Raw genomic sequence first — 24,224 nt, forward strand, 5'->3', positions numbered from 1 at the left:
ATTCTACCAAACGCCTCACTTCATCTCCGGTCGGATTTCATTCCTTTTTTTTTTTTCTTTATTTCTTTTCACTGTTAGTCTATCTCCATCTCTGGAATGCCAGAAATGTGATTTTTTAACAGTATTTGTTGGATGATTCAGGCAGTTGATTCCATTTCTCCGCCAGAGAAATCAGCCGGATCAACGCCAACCTCGAAAGAAGTGCAGCAGCAACAAGAATTACCGCGGTCGCGAGCGTCTCCGGAATGTACGAAACCACCAACCGTGATTTGTTCTCCAGTGCCGGAACTGTCAATTTCGGCGGAAAGTCCGGCTAAGACGCCACTTCCTTTACAGGCTTTCGATTACAAGGAGGGTACGAGGTCTTCTTGGAAGTTTAAAGACGCACCGAGACTATCTCTGGATAGCAGAGCAAGCTTTGATGGGAAAGGAAGTCTCCGTCCCAGAGAGATCCGGACGAACGCCGCAATTCGATGTGACAAGTCTTCGGAAGGTATTGAATCGGAAGATAACGAGAAGCAGCGTCGCTCCCCTAGCGTCATTGCGCGGCTCATGGGGCTCGAAGCTCTTCCTGACTCAGTTGGCGAAGCTGCAAACAAGGCGGAGTTACGGAGGTCTGCATCGGAATCTAGGGTTTCCAGAGATCTTCTTCAGTATCGATTCGTTGACGGGACTAATTTCCAGCAAAAGCAGTCTTTCCAGTCAAATTCTGGAAACAACGTTTCAAATAACACCAAAAGAGACAATGCAGCTTCAGAAGGTAACAGACCAAAGATCCAAACAGCGAATTCCAATGAATTCAGCATCAAGAGGCCGAAAGGCGAGCCACAAAAATCACAGAATGCAGGATTGCCGCTGTCACCATCGAGGTTGCTGCAACAACGTAAGAGTTTCTTTGATTCGCAGGATTTCTTTCCGGAGCCAAAGCAGAACAGTTCACTTTACGGAGAAATTGAGAAGCGGTTGAAATTGAGGGGAATCGATGAACCAGAGAAAGATTTGGAGACATTGAAGCAGATCCTTGAAGCTCTGCAACTCAAAGGCCTTCTGCACTCTAAAAGAACGATGGACAGGATCGGCCACCAGAGTGTCGTTAACGGTCGGAGATTATACGGAGAAGAATCTCCAATAGTCGTGATGAAGCCTTCTCGCTCGCCGGTTTCAAGCAACCGTGTCGGAAGAACAGGAACAGAGTCTCCTCCTTCGAGTTTCAGATCCAAAACAGGAGTCCGCCGGAATCTAAATTTAACTGGTGAGACCTTGTCGCCGGTAACAGGAAGGAACGAACGGCCTGAAATCGATAGAAATATGCAGAAAACAAGAAAATCAAGGTCCTCTGACTCGAGCGACAGCGGAGTGAAAAGTCCAAGTTCTCTTGCCAGGCGAAGACCATTAAGCATTCAGACGCAGAGGAAAGGAGATGATTCTGTGGAGCAGAGAAGAAGCTCTCCCGTGCATTCTCCGAAGTTTATTACTAAGAAGGTCGGATCCGAGCTCACAACAAGCAGATCACCAAGAAGCAAGAAAACGGCGCTTGAGGTTTCACCTAAAGAGGGAATTTCGAGGAGGTCAGCAGAGTATGAATCATCCTCAGTTTCTGAGTGCAGCGTCAGTACATCTTCTCAACTCGACATGGAGGTTTGATACGTAAAACTGCAGAAGCACATTTAAGCTTGTTTCTTTTGTTCATCTATTCATTTATTATCTTAATTTTAAACCGAATGCAGTTGCAGAGATCAAAAATGGAGGAATATAAGGAAGGAAGAACCTTGTTGGAGAGATGCGATGAACTGCTCCACAGCATATCTGAGATTACATCTTCTGAGTTGCAGCCGAGTCCTGTTTCAGTGTTGGACTCGTCTTTTTACAAGGACGATTCCCCTTCGCCAATCATGAAACGATCAATAAACTTAAAAGGTAAGCAAACATCAGCCAATAACAATGAGACTAATCGAATTTTCATAGACACCACGATTTAATCTGAGACTAATTGAAGTTTAATTACATCTTGACAGTAGAGCTTGAAGACGATAACTGGAGCCCAGAAGTCTCACCTGTCCGATTGAAACAGGAAGAAAAAGGAACAGATGAAGACGATGATTATCTCTACGTTTCAGAGATCTTTGAAGCTTTCAAATGCCTCCCAGAAGACAGCGACGTTTTCTTTTTACTGGAGAGGCAACGTCACAAAACGAGGAGTTCTTCCAGAGAATCCACACTCCACCGGAAGCTAGTATTTGACACGATTAGTGAAATCTTCGACAGAAAGAAGCAGTTGCCGCCACGGAAAGCGGTGGAGAAGCCATCGTTGAAACACATTTGGTCGGAATTCAAGAGAGTAAGAGCGGCGGAGCCGGCGGAAGACTTGTTTGAAGTCATCTGTGGAATGCTCCAAAAGGACATGGCCGTGGATGCCATCAACGGCTGGGAAGATTGCCACGTGGAAACATCCGAAGCTGTACTGGACATCGAACGGTGCATATTCAAAGATCTAATTGCCGAAACGATCCGAGATCTCGCTACCTTTCCCGGTAAAAACAGAGCCATTGCGCCTCCTCGAAGGAAGTTGGTCTTTTGAAAAGATGGCAAAAAAAAAAAATGGTGCTTTATTTTCGCGCGCTTTCTTTGTTTTTTTGTTTTTTTAAATAATTATTATATTAAGTTAATCTTCTGGTATTAATCAATCTCAATCAGCACCGTTCATTGTCCGGCGCCGGTAGATAAAGTTGTTTCGTCATAACGTTGTAAAACGCAATCATTTGTCTCGGAAAACGAAGTGCTTCGTCAGGAACAAGGAAAGAAATAGAAATCTAACGTTAGCTTTTCAAATATTTCACATGACAAGATTCATATCTTCGACAACGTTATACATAAGGTCAGCAGACACTACTGATTACTACTCTTGTGAAAAGACTTGTTTTCTTACAGTGATCACAGCCAAATTCATTCCCTGCAACTCTCTTTCTCTCTCTCTCCTCTTTATCTTATCTTTAATATAAACTAAACCTTTCTCTGTGCCTTAAAAGGTGAAACTGAGGTGATGAGGATAGGTGGGATTGTCCAGTGGCGACTAAAATAACCAGCCCATGAGAGGTTCGTATTCGTGCTCACCGTAAGCTTTCATGTACAGTGTCTTGCATTTCTAGGAATAAGAAATCTTGTTTGGAAATTATAAGTCTTTTCCCAGTAAAGATAATGAAACCAAAACAAACGGAACCCAGTAAGTTTTGGACAGGAGGAAGAGATCATCATCCTTGGCCGTTCAACTAAATTGAAGAAAAAGTAGTAATGACTAATGAAATGGCTAGCAGGGTTTGTTAAATGCTGAAACTTTTGGCGTTTGGCCTTGATAAAAAAATCTCAGCTACGCTTCAGTAGTAGTACAGCAGAGAGAAGAAGCCAAGACATGTCATTTCAAGAAATGGCTCACATAGGATGCAGGATCCACAGCTCTGACCCTCTTGTAAGTGGAGTGGTACTACTCTGCACAAGCAACTCTCAGTCATTCCCGAACTCTATAGTGGGCTTTCTCTACTAAAAAATAACAGAACCCTAGGAATTTCGATACTTTACAAGGGTTGAAGGCTTGAAGCATTACACCATTGGTGATATATTATGTACTTATTCAGTGTCTAATTGTCCACCTACTTGGTTTTGGCCCTTGATCAAGTTTTCTATCTCAGATATTCAAGCAGAGAATCCAATCCAAAGGATTGAATTGGGGTTAGGGTCCTTAGGAAGGGAGGGTAAGTATTCAAAGGGGGTTGCCTTGGACATGACTGCTCTTTATTCCCTACAACTGTGGCTACAGAAACAGTGTTTTCAATGGTTATCATGTGGGTGTGGTAGGGTCTCATGAGCATGTTAATTTGGACTGTTGTGGTGTTTTCTTTCGTTTACACTAGTGGGCTCATTCTGAAAGCCTTATTCAGAGGCCGTAGTGTAGGAATTGGCCCACCTTGTGTCCTCTAGGATCGTATATATATGTATATGACCATGTTGGTAAACAAAACAAGTTTTGGTATATGTTTGTAGTAAAATTTTCTTTTCAACCAATATGAGGGAATGAGCTCAAACACACCCGTAGAGAGTAGTAGTAAAAAGGGGTGGTAAAACGTTTCTGTCCTATTTCATGTTTTAGGTAAGAAATAGCCTTTTTTTTTCTTCTTCTGTTTCTATGCATCTTCATTGTTTTTTTGTGCTAAAATTATGTTTGGTTACATAGGGGGGGAAAAAATTTTCTGTTATAGATTAGAAAAAAAAATTGAAATAAGGAAGAAATTTTGTGCTTTTGGGGTTTTAAGATACAAGGTTAATAGGTTACATTTTGATGTCAAAAAGACAAGATTATCCCTTTGCCTTATCAAGAGAAGTATTTTTTCTGTGAGGTCTCAAAGTGGACTCAAAACTGTCCAAGCATTTAAAAAATGGGGGGAAAAAAGAAAAAAAACGTAGACCAAATTATACATACACGTATTGAGTTGTTCATGTTCTATAAGTGCAAAAAAGTATAAGAAGCAATAAACAGAAATATTGCCATACAGTCGTTAAGATTTGGTCAAAGAGTGTGTGCTCAAATCCAATCCAAGTTTCATGAAAATATAAAGAGAGACCAGACTGAAAAAAGCAGGAATTTTATATGGACTACAGAGGGGGTGAGCTCTCTAATCATGTCTCCATCAGTCCAATACATGACACTGCCTTTGTTGTTGATGTGCCGCAGTAATTTAAGACTTGGGCAAGTTTTCAGAGTGGCTCAAACCCAAGTTCCAAATTTCATGAAAAGATAAGACTCATAAGAGAGACACTAAACCTAGAAAAAACAAGAATTTGATATGGACTTTAGAGGGGTGGGCTCTTTCATTGTGTCTCCATCAGTCCAATACATGACACTACCTTTGTTGTTGATGTGTATCAAACACCTAACTACTGCCGAAAAGGATTACTTGCTTACCTTGTTAGTCTTCTCCATCAATGACTTGCTCCCATCACAAGTGAAAAAGAAGAGGTAGCTATCAAGAAGAAGTTGTGTTGTGACTATGACTGTGAAGGCCAGTGTTGGGGTCCATGTCTCCCTTTGGGGACACAAACCCATATCCTCTAATTGAAGTAGCAGCAGTAGTAGTGGATGCCCATATGTATTATCTGACAATCCACTGCTATAAAGCATATTTAACACATCTTTCCAATTCTTGCGTTTGTTCTATTGCCATATGGAATTTAAAGAAGCTACCTGGGTTAAGTAAGTAGAGATTTATGATAGGATACTAGCCCAGATAATGACTTGACTGAGAGGTGGAATAATATAAGAAATGGTAGCTCACGGGAAGGCAAGAAAGCAGGCGAGTTTTAGAGGATAAGAAAATATGAATGCACTGGTGATCATTGTCTTCTAGCAGTAGTGGTCCAAAGATTGACTGCTAGCAAGGTTGTTGCAAGAAATATAGCTAATAAACCCTCTGAGTAGGCCAAAAAAGGAGAAATTGATCTGCAGGGAGGACACATATGATTTATGGTGCATGTTTCTTGATACTTCAAATCGTCAAACATGTCTGCAAACTACTTCTTCCTACCTGACCCAATTTCCAGTTTTCATGCACAATTTGGTGTGTGATGATTGCTGTTCAATTTTAAGAAAATGCTGTATATGTATTCTGTATTTGTTGTCTGCATAAGTAGTCGTTGATCTTGGTGATCATTGTCTTCTAGCAGCAGTGGTCCAAATGAAGATCGACTGCTAGGTTGCTGCAAGGAACAGAGCTAATAAGCCCTTTGAGTAGGCCAAAAATTGTGAAATTGATCTACAAGGAGGACAAGGATGATTTACAATATATGATTCTCAATGCTTCAAATTGTCAAACATGTCTGCCACACTACTTATTCCTGCCTGACCCAATTCCAGTTTTCATGCACAGGTTGGTCATTGGTGTGTGATGATTATTGTTCATTTTTAAGAAGATGTTGTGTATGTATTTTGTATTTTTTGTTTGCATAAGAAGTAATTGATCTTGGTGGTCATTGTCTTCTAGCAGCAGTGGTCCAAAGATCGACTGCTAGCTAGGTTGCTGCAAGGAACAGAGCTAATAAGCCCTTTGAGTAGGCCAAAAAATGTACAATTGATCTGCAAGGAGGACAATGATGATTTACAGTATATGATTCTTGATGCTTCAAATTGTCAAACATGTCTGCCAAACTACTAACTTCTTGCCTGACCCAATTTCCAGTTTTCATGAACAGGTTGGTGTGTGATAACTACTGTTCAATTTTAAGATAAGGCTGTATATGTATTATGTACTTGTTGTTTGCATAATTAGTTGTTGATCTTGATGATCATTGTCTTCTAGCAGTAATGGTCCAAAGATCGACTGCTAGCTAGGTTCTGCATGGAACAGAGCAAATAAGCCCTTTGAGTAGGCCAAGAAAGGTAAAATTAATCTGCAAGGAGGACAAGTATGATTTATAATATATGATTGTCGATGCTTCAAAGCATTAGTACAACAACAGTAAAAGATGATGATGAATATACATTTTGTTACAATCTTTTTGGCCTTTATAATTGCAGTATTGAATTTGAAAAATACCATGTCTCGCAATCCAAGAGCCATGAGGGAAATACTTACACGATAACAAAGAAAGGAAGTTCTGGTTGAAGGTTTCAAATTCTTTATTAGTTATTCACTCAAATAGTTATTTCAATATTCATTTATAATAATAAGGATTTTCACTATAAATGATCTATAAGAAGTGTGAAGATAAGCAATTGTAACCCTATTTTCTGTTAATGGTAAAACAGATCAAACATAACCCAACAGATCTATGACTAAGTCAGAGACCTCAGATCAGATTAGTTTGGAATTCAAAACTCTTTGTTGTTCTGTGATTTTGAAAATTTTCCAACTAATTATGGTTGGAATAGAACTCCTGTAATGTACAGTAACTGTGAAAACCTCAAAAATGTAAACCTTAAATACCTTTTTTCAATCACTATCAATCTTTGCAATCTTATCAAATCAATCAAAACCCTCTAGTGCATTGTGTATAACAATTAAAGGCTTTTTTCTCTACCCAAAAACAAAAAAAAAAAGAATTAAAGGCTTACTTAGGGTTCCCCAAAGCCTAAAAATGTTGTGATTCCAATCAAACGCAACCCCATCCCGTAAAAGTAACTTTCATCATAAAAGCGAACTTAATTATGTATGACTTTTTGAAAACTCCCCCCAAATATCCTTTACATGAAAAAAAAAACCTTTATTATTGGTGAAAAGTGAAAAGTGAAAAGTGAAAAGTGAAAAGTGAAGAAGAGTAAAAGCCTACCAAGAAAAGAAGTGCCTTAAGAGTTTAATAAAATCTCATCTACTCCTTATTATCACTTTCCGGAGAATAATTAAATATTTTTTTGCTGTAAATAGGGCCGCAACAAGGCCGGACTTTTGCAATCCCAAGGCACATCCCTATATATTCTAATGTAAGCTCATTCTCGCTTTGACCCTAATTCAGGGTCAATGATTATTGTCCCTGACCATAAATCTTACAGGGCCAAGCCAAGTCCATTCATGCCCTAATTGGCCTTGTCTCTAGTCTTGATTAGTCATATCCTTAGACTTAGCATTGATTGACCCTATACTTGGCCATGTCCCTAGCCCTGATTGGTCATATTCTTGTCTTTATTCCTAATTCATTGAGATCAAGACAAAAATTAGAGCCAAGGTTAGAGCAAAAAATTAGGAATGAGTCAGGCCAGACTTGGCGGGCCAAATATTAATCCCAAACCTGCCCTTTACCCTAGTCAAGGCCAAAATATGATCAAAATCTTGAGCCCAAGTTCTATTCGAGCTTAGGGCGAGTTAAAACCGTCGGGGCCAAACGTGCACATTTATGTAAAACTATTAAAATTGTACCAAAAAAATTGAAAAAATAATTTACAAAATAGATATGCATATGCTTCGAGCATAGTGGTGTAGCCTTTTTTGAGGGACAATAAAACCAAAAAAACCCTTCAGTTCGAACTTCTGTAGCTCCACACTTTTTTCTTCTCCCAGTCTTAGCCCCCAATCGGTATAACTGATTTCCTAATGAAAAAAATGAATGGCAAATCCGTAATTCAGGAATCCTCGGAGGGCTCTATGTCTTCGTTCTTGGCAGTAGCGTGAATCTTCACTCGTCCGTCCTTCACTTCTGCAAATTCAATTTCGCCACCAGCTCCGTGGCTCCGTTTGCCTTTGAATTCTCCGAAAATGGCCGACGGAGGTCTGGCTGTGCTTGATGGGTCATCTCTGAAAGCCGTCGATCTTCGTCTCCCAGAAACCGGTGATCACCACTTCACCGGAACTCAGGTTCTTCAGATCGCAGAATCACAAGTTTCTTCCTTACTCTTTGGCCTCGCATTACCTTATAACTTAAAAGCTGCAGCACTTAAACGGATAAACGTTGATACCGATAGTTTCTCCGGTACAGAACTCGACAGAGAACAAGCTTCTTCAAAACTTAAAGACTATGTGACCGCTCTTGCTTCTGAACTCTCAGGTACTTTCACAACCTTAATGGTTTTTTTTTTTTTTTTTTGGTACTTCTGTTCATTCAAGACTCGATTTCTTCATATGAATTCAAAATGCTCTCAAATGATTTGGACGCTTTCTTTATTTTAATTTTGGGTGTGTGTGTGTCTGATTTAGATGAACCCCTTGTCGTTTCGGTTTTGGATGGAAGCCCTCTTAAGCTGTTCTTAGACGACGAGGATGATTTTGCCATGCTGGCGGAGAATCTTTTTACTGATTTAGACACTGAGGACACGGGCAAGGTTAGAACTGATCAGGTGCGGAGTGCTCTTGATCGTATGGGAGTAGAAATGGGTGTTCCTCCCTTCTCAGGTTTGCTTCAGATCCCTTTGCTATCTATCTTCAAAATATCTGATTGAATTACTTTTAGTTTATTAGTTGTTTGGTAATATAAATTATTGGGTAGTTGATAGTTTCGGTATTATTCTGTTGGAAACCATTTATCGATTTTTATCAGTAAACAACAGAATGGAAGGATAAGCATTTGAGGTCTGCACTGGCAGTCACAAACAGAATATGAAGTTGAGCAGACAATTGCACATCATGCGTTGCCCACCCTGGTGGTTGATGCTCTGAAAGATGCACAATCTTCCTGTATGGATGAGTTGGAAGAGACTGAATTTTCTATGCCTTTGTTTCTGATGATGTTAACTCTAAGCCAGAGAATACCAGTGCAATTCTTTACCTATATAAGAACACTTTGCAGTGATTGTCTAACTAGTATACCATTACTTTTTAATGCAATCTGTTGAACATTTTAACTATGTCACTAGAACTCATTCTCTTCCTATAAATTTTGTAACCATATAAAGATGGAGGAAACGACTGAAGAATTCTATTTTTAAATGGAAAACACCAAAGCATCAGCAATGGTGTTTATCTTCTTTGTAGTTCTACTTATCTAATTCTCTTACCTAGTGGCAGCCTCCTAAATGCAGGATCTGATCAGGGAGAATGCAACTGAGTTCATTGTCATCTTTGAATAGAATAACAAAAAATTAGGTCGGAAAAAGATAGCTGTTAAATTGTTAGTTGTTTGAATCTTTATTATGTTTTGAAAACTAAAATTTTGCACGAGAAATCCAGCCAGCAGTATATTACTAACAAAAAGGATAAAGTTGCATAACAAACTTAAGCCCATAAATATGTATCATCTTCCGTTGCTAAATTGTCATTGTTGCCATTACTAGGTCTTGGAAAGTAATGTGAAATCTTTAGATAATCAAAGTATTGAACTTAGCATCACCATGCCAAGCTGAAACAAAGGATCCAACTAGAAACTGCCCCCAAAACAACCTTCACCTATATTTGGGATCTGGGATCACTCAGGTCAGTTTCACTACTGTCAAGTCAACAAGTCCTACAGGACCCTAGAGAATCACCAAAATTGGGACCCTAGAAAATCACCAAAATATTTTAGTCATGGTCTCCAAACATTCCATCAATACCAACTGGTTCATGTTTATTTACAAAGGTCTTAGATTGACCTTGATGGAACTAGGTAGAGTTCTCCACACATCCTCACCCCCAAAAAAATAAAAGAACTCAGTAGATTGGTGTACTATTGTAGCCATGCCTAATGCAGAGCTGAAGATTTGATCACCTAAAACCGAAGTATGCAAATTGGCTAAGGTCAAACCCAAGGGGTTGGCTCAGTTGGCAAAGACTAATGCCTCATAGCATGAGGTCAAGAGTTTGAATATCCTTGGAGCAAGGGGCACCAATCTATGAATGCCTCATAGAATGGTGTACTAAAGCTACAAGTTCCCCCCCCCCCCCCCCCACCACCACCACGCCAACCCAAAAGAAAAAAGGGAAGAAGAAGAAGTTGCTAAGGTCACCAATCTATGTTTTGCTCAACAAGCTCTCAGTTAATTAGGAGAATTAGATAGGCTATGGAGAACTCATAGCTTTCCCCCTACCGTATGCTTCATGTGTCAATGGTTATATGCTAAACCACTTGAGGGTTCATTGTAAAAGAAAAGAAAAAGATGAATTGTTCCCAAAAGTCAAATCTGTTTTAAGAGATTTCTGTTTTTTGTCTTTTCCTATCCCTCTCCATTGCGTATGTCATTTTTACTTTCCTCAGTTGAATTTTAACTTTCTTCCCTGTAAAATTTTTTCCTTCCAATTACTCCCAAACGTTGAATTTTCTGTTCACTTTCGTCAGCTGAATTTTTGTGGCCAGGTTATTGCTTATTCAATTTCTTAGACAAACGACAGTGATTGGGTTCTGAGCTCTAGGCTTGTGATGTAGGGCAGTGTTGGTGGCCTAGGAACACTATTTATGTTCTTAGGGCCCAAAAGCATCTTATTGGAACATAACACTATCTCTTCCCTTGAGCTCCTCAGTAGTAGGGCCTTTTGCCTGCAGGTCCTCCTATTTCATGATTCAGTTGTTTTCTATAAAGAATGCTCATAAATTTTTCATTCTAGAAACACAGTGATAGATGATGTCATTCATTTTGGTTGTCGTACAAAAGAATTGCACATAGATTCTGACTCTAGAAAAAATGTGATTTTGATTTCAGATGATTTTTTTAGGGGGGAAAAAATTTGTAGGACAACGTTACTTCTCTATATTGTAGGAAAGAAACTCTAATGTTTATCAGAGTACATACATTGTCATTTGAAAGATGCCATAGAATAGTTTTTCTTAATTTTGAATTGTAACATCATTTCTGTTTGAACTGAAGTTGAATAAGGAGAAGAAAAGTTAAGGCTAGCCACTGGATAAGCATATGCTAGCTTTAAGTAATAAATGGAATCAGAAGTAGAAATCCTGGACTTGATCCAGTTCTCAGTTATAACAAGCCAGAGACATTACAAGTTGAGCAAGCTGGCGCCTTCACCTCCTTGCACTTGTTGACTTCCTAGTTTTGAGTTTCAGAATGGAAAGCATGACGGAATTGACTCACTCTCAAACACGCATACCTTTATAGATTCAATAAGATTTACTGCTGTTCCTGTAGTCTGTTGCAACCTACTGTGTTGTGGATAGAGTCATGAAACAACCTCTCCATGAAGTGGCTGTAAGTTTGTGCACATCATGATGCTCCCAGACCTGCAGTGGTGGGAGCCTTATGCACTCAGTACACCTTTTTTTCGGTGGTTTGCTCAATACCTGCTGGTTTGGGCCAACTGAGATAAAGGATGGAGCTTGAGTGGTGGTGGCTGCTCATGCAGATTTGGGTTGCATTTGCATTTCCTTCTGAAGACAATAGATCCAAATATTGATAATCAATCTCCTCCCATCCACCCAGAAGGAATTCAGATTCTTTACTTTACGACATACTTTCTCACTTCAAAATTTTGAGAAAAGCCCAAATCTAGCAGTTGGCTTTACCTTCAGTGTACATGTGAATTGCATTTATGTATAGCACAAAACTAAAATTAATTAATTCCAATTTGTTGGAAAAAGTATTTAACGCTGGCATTTTGTCATCAACAGTGTTCCCTCAACTGGAAGACATCCTGAAAAAACACAAAGCTGAGGGGAAAGAAGCCTTGGGTCAGGCACAGTTTGCGCAACTGCTCCAGAATATTTTACAGGAATTAGCAGATGTCCTAGCTGAAAAGCATGTTGTTGTCACCCAGAACATCAAGATCATCAATGGCTCTAGGCTAAAGAAGGTTTTGTTTTACTTTCTGTATCATTTCTTCCTTTCTCATGTTTTCTAAGTATGGAAATGACTAATTCCTTCTGGAGAAACTGGGTTGATGAACTACTTTTGGATTACAGTACACAGGAGTAATATGCTTATTTTTGGTAGATAATTGATTCTACGTTTAATCATTTCCTATTCTACCCTAGACCATATTCATCTGGCCAAAAAACCTATCATGAATGCTTACTGACAAGCTTTCAAAAATTGTACAGTTCATTGCTGATGAGAAGAAATTGGAGGATGAAATAGCAAAGATGTTCCAGAATCTATGTGCTTGCGGAGAAGAAAGGACGAGCACAGAAATAATCAGGAGTTATCTTGAGAAAAATGGAGTGAATTTGGGCTTGCCACCATCAGAAGCCAATGAAGCAGTTGGTCTTCTTTATGATCAGGTGTTTGCTGATGTTGAAGGAAAAAACAGTAAGAAAATAGATAATGATGAGTTTGGGGGAATCGTGAAGGATATTCTTGAGAAATTTGTGGAACAGCTTGAAGCTAGCCCTGTTTTCCATGAACTTGACGGTTGAAGCGCGTACATAGTTTTCTTCTGTCTGATTCCAATAGTTTTTGTTTCCATACACAAACGAACTCTCTTTAGATTATGTTCATATGTCCCTGCTGCCATAGTGAGATTTGCAGAGTTGGACACATTTATGCAGATTCAGATACAGTTTTGTGTTCATATTAGTCATATTCTTAGAAAAATGTCTTCTTGTTTACATATGATAGTTTGGGAACCCTTCTCTGAAAAGGCCCTTTTTCTTTTCTTTGTTTGGGTGGGGGGCCTTTAAAAATTTCACCAATCTAAAGAAAAGAGTGTACAGCCAGTGGCATCCGTAAAGCAAAGATCACAGAGCCATAGAATGGAATATATGGCCATGCAATCTCAAACACAAGAGACAAGGCCTTTCGCGCCAGGGAGGGTATGTGAGATACAATTTATAGCCCATGGAATACAAGCAAAGGAGATGGAGAAGGGGGAAAAATCAGCAGACGGCCAATATCGCTACAGCTCAATCCTTTGGGGGTGGGGGAGAATTGAAGGCTTATTGAGGAGTTTCACAGCCTCCAATACTTGATGTTCCCTGCTCAATCTTATCTGAGTACAGAATGTATTAGAGGATCTATATCTGGTATATCGAATTTGAAATCCTTGCAGGTTACAGAAGCTCTCCCATCTTCACATGTCAAATGCAAGTTGTTGTGTACTTGTGTTCCATTGTCTCCTAGATTCCATCAGGCCTTTCATTTCAACATCCACAGACTTCAATTCATCAAGGAAATCCTATTCAAACAAATGTCTAGTTGGTGGAATTAGGGTCGGCCACTCCACCCACCCTCCAAGAGGACAGAAAAGACAGCACCATGAATCTTACCCTGTTCCCTCAGGCAAGCCATTGAAAGTGGGAAACACAGTGGGAAACACACTGTTCTCTCACCTTTGCAGACAGTGAAGCTTACTGTCAGTTTCAAGTGGACCAACAAGGCAGGGAAGCCAAAGGGGTTGAACACTGTCTGTAAGGGATTCTTTGACTGCTCTAAGAATGGAAACAATAATCATTTCTCCTAAGTGTAAACCACAAATTCAATGACTTGACACCATAATCAATATGTTCCCTGTACATGCAACCAATTTGACATGAAATTTGAGGATCATGCTGACCCATATTTGAAGATACTACAACCCACCAGAAATTTCTCAAGTTTTCTTTTTCCTGCTATATGTTACAGTTTTTAACTTGATTGATTTGTGAAAAGCAAACAACCTTAAAATCCAATGATTGAAATATGAACTTTCAAGGTTACAGATACGATTCACCAGCAGACCGGAATCACCTTTGAAATTATTGCTCATCTACAACATCCTTTAATTAGCTGGAAAAATCCATGCTATGCTTTTGCTTTGCCTTGCCTGCATAGAGAGTTGAAGACCAAAAAACTGTTATCAGAACCCATTTAATATCCTTACTATTCAATAACATTAACCAGATCCAAAAGCATCTAAATGACAAGAATCTGATTGTGTTACAGAGCATCTTGTAGCATGGTTGCTTCAAAGCTGGATCATCGGCTGGTGCTGGAGGATCCTCTCCGAATATCATCTCACAGCTCATATCTTCAAAATCTGAATGCCATATTCATAATTTGATCAAGACAAATTGTTCAATAAGGTCTGAATATTATCTCATCCAATTATAAGCCACAGACGACTTCTAAAAATTTTCTCTTTTTCAATTATATATGATATCCACAGTTGCAGAGTCAATTCATACTGAATTTCTAGGGTTCTAACCCAGTCCACTTGCCTAAACACAGATTTCATAAACGCCATACATACTAGCTTACAATTTGGGATCATTAATGGTAGGATTGCTTCATTGTAATTTAAGATTGCCATCATATGATGTGAAATATGCAGCTATGTATCGATATTTGAAGAAGAAGTCTTCAATTTGAGCTTTGGGGTCCAGATGTGCCCTAAGTGCTCTCCTTGTGGCTCCCTCCATTTAAGTGAGACACTTATACGACATGCTAGTGCATCTACTGTTTACATAGAACTCTGCTCTTTTTTCCCTATCGTTTATATCTGCAAGTTGATTATGTTTAGGATATGATGAAACATTTTGTCATAAAAAATGAGTTTATAGTAGATTACTTACTGGGCACCATATTGATTGGCATCCCTAAGTAGTCCTTGATAAAACTTTGAGATGGCATTTTGCAGAGGTTGATGCACATCCCTGCACACTTTGTCTCTTCTAGAAACCTACAAGAATGAAGCAATGCTTAGATGATGGGAACCCAACTTGATTCATGGGTTTTGATTGTGGCCCAAAATGGTGATGAACAGATGGTTTTATTCTACTGGGTGAGACCTGATTTGAAAATAATTTTTACCTGCATTTCTTGACATGGACCACATTCCTCTCTGTTTTTCCATCTTTCTCCAATGTCTTTACCTTATTCAAGAAATCCACCAAAACCCATTTAAGTTCTAATGATGTTATCAGGATAAATAGAGATTATATGATCCATACCTGACAGTCTCCAATGAGCCAAGTGAAAAAGAAGGTGGTGAAGATGGCAAAACACTCCCTCCCTATTTTGGACTGTGGTGTCAATTTCCTGATCTGTTTTTCATCAACAAAATAAAGCAAAGATTAAACTTAAATTTTTTGAAAATTTTAATAAATTGAATAGGTTAACTAGAAGAAAAGCATTAATTTAATTCATATCTAATAGTAAAAACAAGCCATCAAAATAACCATCCTTCTCTTAGATCACATAATATTTTCAGACAACTTCATCTTTACAGGATTGTTTGCTCTTGTTGGGTAAGATAATAAAAAACAAGAGATACTAGAGAAAGAAGTGAAGGAACTTGCTAGGGAGAGGATTGGCCATGGTAAAGCTCTCTCCAACACTCTAAGCACCAACTCCTGTTGCTCTTTGGGGTTGAAGCTTTGGGCTGCTGCTGTAGCTGCCTCTACTAAGCTATCATAGCCACTCTTGTTATTTCTGATCCCTGTATAACAACTTCCAGTATTATTTCTTCTGTACCCATGTTCATGATTTACTTGAGAAATCAGAATTGAGATGAAGAGAAATAAATAATAAGAAAGAAATGAATGATGGAACGAAATGAAATGAAGTAATGGAAGTACCTGTTGTAGATTGGAGAGTCTCAGAGAGATAGTTAATGGCAACATGATCAAACCAGGAATCCTTGCAAACATTAATTGGCTTGGTAGATTTGGAGATGGTACCTGCAGGCCTTGCCAACACTCCAACAATTACTGGAGAAGATTCTGGCTTCTGTGTCATCTTTTGGCCAGCTCTCATAACAGAGTATATGCCTATATGCTTTGATAGAAGCATTGCTTCCATGACTATGTGTTTGAGAGAGAGAGAGATGGCAGGAGAAAACAGAAATGGAAAGCAAGAATGTTGGAGGAAAAGCAGTACAGATATTGCAAGAGTTCAACTCCAATTTTTCCTTTTTTATTAACTGGTAGAGCTTTATATAATGGAGGGAACAACTAACTTATATGTAGCAGCAGGCTTGGACCCTGACTTCAAGGAGATTCAAAATCTTGACCTCAGTATTAGTCTTTGCAAAATGCAACTGAGCCAATGTCTTGAGGTTTTCCACTCCCTTTTCTTGAACCCGGGAAATTTGGAGCATAGTCTAGCCATCAGATGTCTGACTGTGCATTCTAGATCCTCATTGGTGAACATGAATATTCTTTGTTGCCGTGTGGTATCTCCTGTGTAGCTCTCGGATCACAACATGTGGTATTTTTAAGATTAACAATTATAATCTCTCGCATCTTGTATATACAGCCATTAAATCTAGAAAAGGTCACACGATGCTATTCAAAAACCATGCACGAGATACCCACAAGCAAGGGCAGAGCTACCCTAGGGCTAGGGGGTCGTGCCCTACCCCCATCTATGAAACTTCCCCGTTCCCTTCTCAATTTTTTTAAATTAGCCCTTTAGCCTTCTTTCCATGTGTGAAATATCATGTGTGAAATGTTTGTATTTTGACCCTTCAATTGGAGAAAAATTTTAATGGTAAAAACAATGAGTAGAAAAGTCATAGTGTTTTGTATGAAATATCAGTACTTGGCCCACTCCAATGTTAAATCCTGACTATGCCTCTGTCCACACAACAGCAAACACAAACTCGGTGAAGACTCTGTGTGGCACTCAAAACCCCTTGGTCGAGAGGTATTAAGTTTCCATTAATCCATTGAATTTGAGGTAAGGTATGGATGAAAGTTGGCTGTAGCAATGTTCTTGAAGGAGTATTTATGATTTATGAACCCAAGTCAGCGTGACCATTTGGGAGTAACAAGAACATGGCTTGCAGCCAAACCTTTTCCATATTATGTATCAGTATTTACATCTGATTGGTTTTCAGACTTTGAGGATTCACCTAGAAACGAGATAAATAAATATGAATATGGAGAGAGTGACATTTGTGATCTGATTGTCCATGGTACACAGAAAAACAGAAAGAAAAAAGAAGAAGAAGAAGTGATACACAGGTAACGAGAAGATTCTTGCCAAAAAAAAATGGGGAAAAAAAGATAGAAGAGCATAAATCAACAACCCCGTTAGGTATTTTCTTAATCATCCTTTGGGCAAAAAAAAATTACTTATGTAATTTTTGCTTTTTCAATTTATCCTTTTGAGTTGTCTTCTGGTCACTGTTGCCATGGCCAACTCCTCCCTTCATGGCTTTCCTTTCCACTTGTCATTTTCCTTATTTATTATCTCTGGTTCCAATATAAACTCACCTTCCAAGTCTCATCTACTTCAAATCTTACCACTTTCCATTCGGTTCAACACGCTCAAGGGCTTCACAAACTATTTTAAGGCCAAGTACCATTGTGCACCCACTTTTAACACCTAAACTTACAAGAGTTTAAATTCTTACCCATTAGGATAAAAAGGTCTGTGCTTCCTTTATATCTCTCTCCACCAGAGAAAAACCCACCTCCAAATTCTAACAAAATGAATAAGAAGTAAGACCTTAGTAGATCCCACGTGAAACACCCTTTATAATGTGCAGCAAAGAAAGGTGAGGAAGACTCATGAAGAACATCTAAATGTGGTGGGCATCCGCATATGCGATGTAGTGAAGGATTTCTTAATTTTACAATCTTTATTTCAGTTCGATCTTCAGACATCAAAGAACAGCACATCAATGTGGCACCATCTGATGCCATGCCAGAGAAGGTGAAAGGCATACAAAGGAACCAGATCATGCTTCAGTGACAACCAAATCATGACCAGGTCGACAGAATAAGCAAACAGAGTGGGCTGCAAATGCACAGAGATGGCAGAGTGAGGAAGCAATCCATCCCCTAGGGCTTAACACTGAATTATCAGGAGTAAAAACCCTGGAGGTATACACAGATGACCAGAGCCCAGCAGAACTAGGGCCTCAAAATTTCATAGGTCCTTAACCTGGCTCAACAAATCGGAAAAGAGTGCAAATACCAGGTCAGATGCTTGTATTCAACTGGGAACAGAATAGAACCTATCAAGCATAGCCCTAAAAAGCCAACTGACATCCAGCTGTTCAACTTGGAGGCACAAGCTTCATCCTCCCCTCCCCCCCAAAAAAAATGGAAAGGGAAAAATGACTGCATCAAATCAAAGAGAACTTTCATATTAAACAAGGGTTCCTCTTTCAAGACTGTTAGCGGCATCTAATAACTCATAGAAACTCTGTAGTGCGTTAGTAAGCACCACAATTAAACAGATGTTAAGAGCAGGCCAAGATGAACAATCACCTTTCCAGATTTTCTGCTCTAAAAGAGGCTATCAGTTCAAATCAGACAGCAAACAAGAAACAGAAGAACATTAATAACGCTAAAAAATCCTACCAAATCAATTCTACATTAATCACAAATAACAATAATCCGAGCCCCACAAAGCCACTTAAACACTGACATCCAATGCCAAGTTTAGCAGTTAAATAGAAATGATAGTAAGAAACCTACATGGGGGAGGGAATAAAAAGGGGTTGGGGGAGGGTGGGTGTTAAAGAAACCTATCTGAGCTACAGATTCTCAATCCTTTGAGGATTTGTTGATCAGAGACTTATGGATGTGCGGAATAACTCCACCTCCTGCAATTGTGCCCTTGATAAGGGTGTCGAGCTCCTCGTCCCCCCTAATGGCAAGTTGCAGATGCCTGGGGGTGATACGCTTCACCTTAAGATCCTTGCTAGCATTTCCGGCAAGTTCTAGGACCTCTGCAGTTAAGTATTCAAGGATAGCTGCAGAATAGACTGCAGCAGTAGCTCCAACACGACCATTTGCAGCAATCCTTGATTTCAGTTGTCGATGAATCCTGCCTACTGGAAACTATATTCCCTCGTCAAGAAGGCGACACTTCAATTAGAGTATGAGCAAAAAGTAGGATGACTAGAATAATCACTCAATTAATTCATTCACTTTTTAAGATGAATCAGGAGGAGGCAGGAGAGAAGTAGTCAAAAATCAAGCTTAGGTGGTAGTACAAGAACATCCACAGATGAAATACAAATACAGCAGTTTAATTGATTCAAGAAAATCGATTCAAAGCATAGCTTCCTACTTGGCAAGCAGATCTAGGCATCATAACCCTGTCAAGTCCCACTTTCACAAAGTCCTGGGAAACATTAACTGGATGTTGTCTAACCTCCGGCAAATTTTACTCATAATGGAACTCTCAGAACTCATGGTCAAATTTCCATCCTGGCAAACTAAAGCATTTACCATCACACCAGGCAAAGGCCCCTCTTAGCAGCAGTCGTGCTCTCCCCTAAATAGTCATGGGCAACCCAAGTAGGGCATTATTTTCCCTACATGATATGAAAACTAGCCTCTGCAACCCCAACAACAACAGTTTCACATTGCAAGTCAACCCAGAGAGGTTGGGAAGGGTATCAATATACCAATAATGAAGACCCCAGCATGACCAGCTAATTCCGTATGTAGCTAAGATGCAGGAAAACAACATAAACTTATGAAATTATTAGAACCAAATTTCAGGAGGACCCAAGTAATAAACTAGATGGGAAATGCAACTACTTCAATTTTTATTACTTTCAAAATAAGATGTGCATAAAATCGTTATAGATGCTTGGTGCTCCAGGCATCTTATCCTGGTGATGGTTTGAAGGGCACTTTTCAAAACAAGATGCGAATAAAGTATTATACATACTTGATGCTTTGGGCAGCCTAACCTGGTGTTAATTTAACCTCCCAGTGCTGGACTCAAATATATGAGGTTTTGCTAGCAGTGAGTTTGGGGTCAGTCCTAACTACGGCATTTTTTGCACACAATGGCCACCCTCAAAACTGGAATCCTGGAATTTGCCCTTGCAACCTGAATACCTGGTCATCGTTTGATGTATATGGAAATTGCAAACCTGGCAGCTGGTATACTTTTATCAGCAAAACCTTCCAAGCTAATGACCCCTCTACTTTAACCATAAGAATGCCTAGCACAAAAAAGAAAATTTCTCTTTTGGCTAAGCAGCATAACTAGCTCCATTGTCAGTATCCAACCCCCACCCCCACCCCCCAAAGAACCCACCAAAAAAAAAACTGTCGTTGTCAGTCACAGTTCCTTTTCCAACAAACTCAGTCATCCCATGCAAGTGACTTTAAACATGACTAATCATTGATCAAATATGCTCCAATGCTTCCAACAGTGCAAGAACTCAGGCTTCACATTTGAGATGATAGTATCCAGCCCCCAGGGCAGCAAGGATGTCAATAAGCAAAAATACAATGATGACTATTTTTCCACAAGTGAAACAAAGTTATATGCATTCTGATTGAGTACAAATCATCTCCATAAGTCAAACTACTAAACCTACCATCATTATGAATAATAAGGAAAGATGTAATGTGTCTATGCTATTACTCCAGTGATTAGAAGAAGAATGGAGAGTTGGATGACCCCCTACTCCTACCACAATGCAACAACACTTGTGATACACTTTTGTAAAGCATATGGGAAGGTGCCCTTTGTCTGGGAGAGGCCCCTTTGCTTGAGCAAGGGCCATTGAAAGTGCAGGCAGAAGCATCTCTCTTGACAGAGTCTCTACCTTTCATGGGGTTAGAAGGATCATTTCACCCATACTCCCCCAAAAAGAAAAAAGGACAATGAAAAGTATTATAGGTTTTATAATAAACCTGTCCAGGTATACAGCACGCTCCCAGGGAGAATACTCTTTCCCTATGAGTAGAAGAATGCAGACCAGTACTTACTATTTGCAGAAATGAGTATATGTTGTACGTTATATGAGATTTTTCAGTGTCTCTACTACCATTGAATCTTTACTATACAACAAAAAGAACAGAATTATCTTCGCGAACTGTATGAATATCCACATGAAGCATATGCAAGGATGTCAGGTTTAGCATTTGATCTGATTTAAACCACCTTCATAATTAGTAACACAAAAGCAAACCTCAATAACTGAGCCTATGCACCTGTCTAAAACATTACATTTGCCCAAAAATGAATACTAAATGACCATGCCAATAATGTACAGGATAACCAAGACACGTTCAACAGATCCAAATTAACTTAAAGATAATAGCTTGTTGTTCCATAGCCAGGAATTATAGAAACAATCAGAAGTTTGTATTATACAATCTTATCTGTAAGCACATGCAGAAGCAGATTCATCCTTCAAAACACTCGAGCCACAAAATTTTGCAAACCATAAAAATAAATAAATAATTGAACATTCAAAAGTCTGCGATAAGCATCTGTCATAAAGACAATCTTGACTAAACTAGTTGGATTGAACACAGTTAAACCAAGAAGATGATTAGCGTATGACAAGAGAGACCCATATTAGATGAGTGCATTCAGGATTTGAATTCAATCATTCAATAGTGAAGATTCAATTAAACGAAAAACAGCAAAGAGAGAATGAGGATCCCCTTTCTGGGACCAGGAATTTCTTCAGCTTGAGCTTTCCAAACTGAAATTAAAATAGCCCCAACAACCATAAAAATTTGGTCGACTACTACAGTCCCATTCTTTGACAACTTATAACCATAAAATGTGCAGAACTTTTCCCCCTTATACTCCTCTGTGAACATGAGAACCTAAACAATCAGCAAACAAACCTGATGCTAAGGTATTACTTATATAGACCTGGATAAAAAGAGCACCAGCACAGTGAACTTGGGACTCAAGAACACAGGAGGTTTGGATCAGACAATCTTCAAAAACAAAAGCCAATCCTGTAAAAACAAAATTTCTACACAATATGGTCTAAAAAGGAGCAGTCAATGCAAATCATGGCATTAAGCATAGATTATCGGTATAACCCATCATACCCTTAAAATCAGATAAAGATGCACAGCAAGACCTTAGAAGCGTTAATTACCATGGAATCCTTACATACACTTTACCAGAGCAAGTTCTCACTCAAAGAAATACCAGAATTTTACTTCTTTCTTACTCCCTAATGATTTTCCAACTACTTGGCTACATAAAGAAAAAAATTATTCTACATATTGAACTGCACAATTGAGTCTAAAATCCTCATGATAAAAGCTATATCACAAACATTTCTAGAATTCACAACCAATCAGCTTGGAAAACTTTAGGGATAACCTCTCCCATTTTCTTTGAAATTAGCAGTTAAAACCAAAACTCCAAGGCATGGCCCCTCAGCTAGCCGACCAGTCCAAAACAAAATATTGACTTTGCCAAAGCAACCCAAAATAAGAATCATTCCAGCTCTTGCCCATATGGGGCAATGAAAGGCATGCCACCAACAGAAGCCATTAACGAACATGGTTAAATGGGATTTGAAGGGTGCCCACTATATGAAGACAAGAGCACACTAGAGGTTGTTACACTAAAAAAAATCAGGCACCAACTTTCAACCAATAAGCCATCAATCGTGCATGGTCAGACGGGATTTGAAGGGTATATCACGGCGCAGGTATATGCACAGACCAAATTGAAGGAAACCCATGGATACCCACCTATTTGCTACTAATAACAGGTCTGATTAGGCTGAAATTTTGTAGAGCGGTGGGCTCAAATTTCCCCAGCTTACATGTCAGGTTTCAGCTTAATTAGAGTTAGCCAAGTGACAAAATATAACTAACAGTAGGTTGCATGAGTAGCATGACAATTGATGGAAGTGTACATGATTAAATTTAATAATAGGGTTTGGTAAGTGGCCCAACCAAGTCATGTTCTAAATATCCAATGGTCAGAATTACCATAACAAGAACCAAGAGCTATAAAATTGACATAAGAGAACAAAAAAAATTAATTTTCTGAAGTGGGTCTGAAGGGAGTGTTTATTTTGTACCTGGAGACCAGCTCGGGAGGACCGGGAGACCGGTTTCTTCTTGTCTTTGTCCTTGTTTGCTGCGGTGGTCTTTCCCGCCAAAAGGCCCTTGCCGCCTTTTCCCGCCATTTGACAACTAAAAAATAATAGCAAAAATGGAAACTTGGAAAAATAAATCGAGAGAAACAAATAAATATATACACAAAAGAAGAAAAAGAAAAAAAAAGGGTTCTCTCCAGATACTCTAGGATAGAAAATCCAACAAGCTTCAATAAATAAATAGTGTAGAAAGAGAAGGAAATAATGAAAAAAAAAATGAAAGAAAGATCTAATAAAAAATTTCCATTAATAAACGGCTAGTAATTTGGAAGAAACCACAGCTGCGTGGTCTAGTCAAACAGACACCTGAGTCTGACTTCCCAATAAAGAAAACAGAGAAAGCAAGTGTTGAGGAGCAAGAAGGAGAAGAGGGAGAAAGGAACGAAATTCTGCACAATAGACAAGTAAGGAAAAGAGAAAAGACCAAAGTTGACAACAGATCCAAAGAATTTTTCACAGGCGAAGAAACTTTAAAGACTTATGGATCCAAGCAGAAGCTTTGTACAGAAAGTAAGAAGAACCTTCCCCAGTACACACGCTTCCCTCTACATCAAATTTGGGGGGAAATCGCAGGAAAAATCAAAGTGCCCAACAAGAGCGAACAGATTTTAGAGATAGAGAGACAGAAAAAACCTGATCTTGTTGCGAGCTCGACTGAAGGTCAGATGAAAACGATGAAACAAAATAACACGAGAAAGGGTTCTTCTCCTCCTTCGGGTCTGGGTTTCGTCGTGTTGGAGAAAGGACTACTTACCCCCTTCGCTTCAGTCTTATCTAACTCTTATTTTTAAATAAAACAATTAATTAATTATATTAATAACAAAAAAATTTGAGAGAGAGAGAGAGAGAATTTCCTTCTTTTTAAATGAAAATAAAAAAATGCTTAAAATAATATTTCTTGTGGGGAAGGGAAGCGGTTATATCCGCTCCTTTGGTGGGAAGACAATTTTGGATTTCAAATTTTCTCCACTTTACCTTTTTAACCCTTTAGTTTATTCATATCTACCCATCCTAACCACCTATTCTTTAGGGCTCCCTTTCTCTTTTGGGCCCAGGGCCCAACAT

The 24,224-nt window shown here is 39.0% G+C and overlaps 4 protein-coding genes across 7 annotated transcripts; 2 read left to right on the forward strand and 2 right to left on the reverse strand.

Moving 5' to 3' along the window:
- Positions 1-5,741, forward strand: LOC149003246 (protein LONGIFOLIA 2-like; the record flags this gene model as incomplete). 4 transcript variants are annotated; one of them, XR_016170401.1, is given in 5 exon segments in its annotated part: positions 1-29; positions 142-1,638; positions 1,734-1,917; positions 2,016-3,093; positions 5,713-5,741. XR_016170401.1 is itself a non-coding variant. In XM_089138576.1 (4 exon segments), coding segments are annotated over 4 exon segments (2,279 nt in total), but the record flags the coding sequence as incomplete, so codon positions are not given.
- A 2,322-nt stretch (positions 5,742-8,063) lies between these two features.
- Positions 8,064-13,215, forward strand: LOC149003247 (uncharacterized). The gene is made up of 4 exons (XM_089137337.1): positions 8,064-8,523; positions 8,673-8,867; positions 12,007-12,188; positions 12,436-13,215. The coding sequence occupies exons 1-4, from the start codon at positions 8,235-8,237 to the stop codon at positions 12,748-12,750; spliced, it is 981 nt and encodes a 326-aa protein (XP_088993463.1). The 5' UTR covers positions 8,064-8,234; the 3' UTR covers positions 12,751-13,215.
- An 879-nt stretch (positions 13,216-14,094) lies between these two features.
- Positions 14,095-16,111, reverse strand: D27 (beta-carotene isomerase D27-like protein). Its single transcript, XM_089136281.1, has 7 exons — positions 15,889-16,111; positions 15,610-15,749; positions 15,262-15,354; positions 15,122-15,183; positions 14,884-14,990; positions 14,253-14,348; positions 14,095-14,135 (listed from the first exon to the last, which is right to left on the reverse strand). The coding sequence occupies exons 1-7, from the start codon at positions 16,109-16,111 to the stop codon at positions 14,095-14,097; spliced, it is 762 nt and encodes a 253-aa protein (XP_088992407.1).
- A 2,290-nt stretch (positions 16,112-18,401) lies between these two features.
- On the reverse strand, positions 18,402-23,922 carry LOC149003249 (putative histone H2A variant 3). The gene is made up of 3 exons (XM_089137246.1): positions 23,793-23,922; positions 23,082-23,196; positions 18,402-19,107 (listed from the first exon to the last, which is right to left on the reverse strand). The coding sequence occupies exons 2-3, from the start codon at positions 23,187-23,189 to the stop codon at positions 18,811-18,813; spliced, it is 405 nt and encodes a 134-aa protein (XP_088993372.1). The 5' UTR covers positions 23,190-23,196; positions 23,793-23,922; the 3' UTR covers positions 18,402-18,810.
- Between the last annotated feature and the right edge of the window lie 302 nt (positions 23,923-24,224).

Source organism: Hakea prostrata, chromosome 10 (assembly GCF_041222555.1).
Source record: "Hakea prostrata isolate BN-2017 chromosome 10, UWA_Hpros_2, whole genome shotgun sequence".
Lineage (NCBI taxonomy): Eukaryota > Viridiplantae > Streptophyta > Magnoliopsida > Proteales > Proteaceae > Hakea > Hakea prostrata.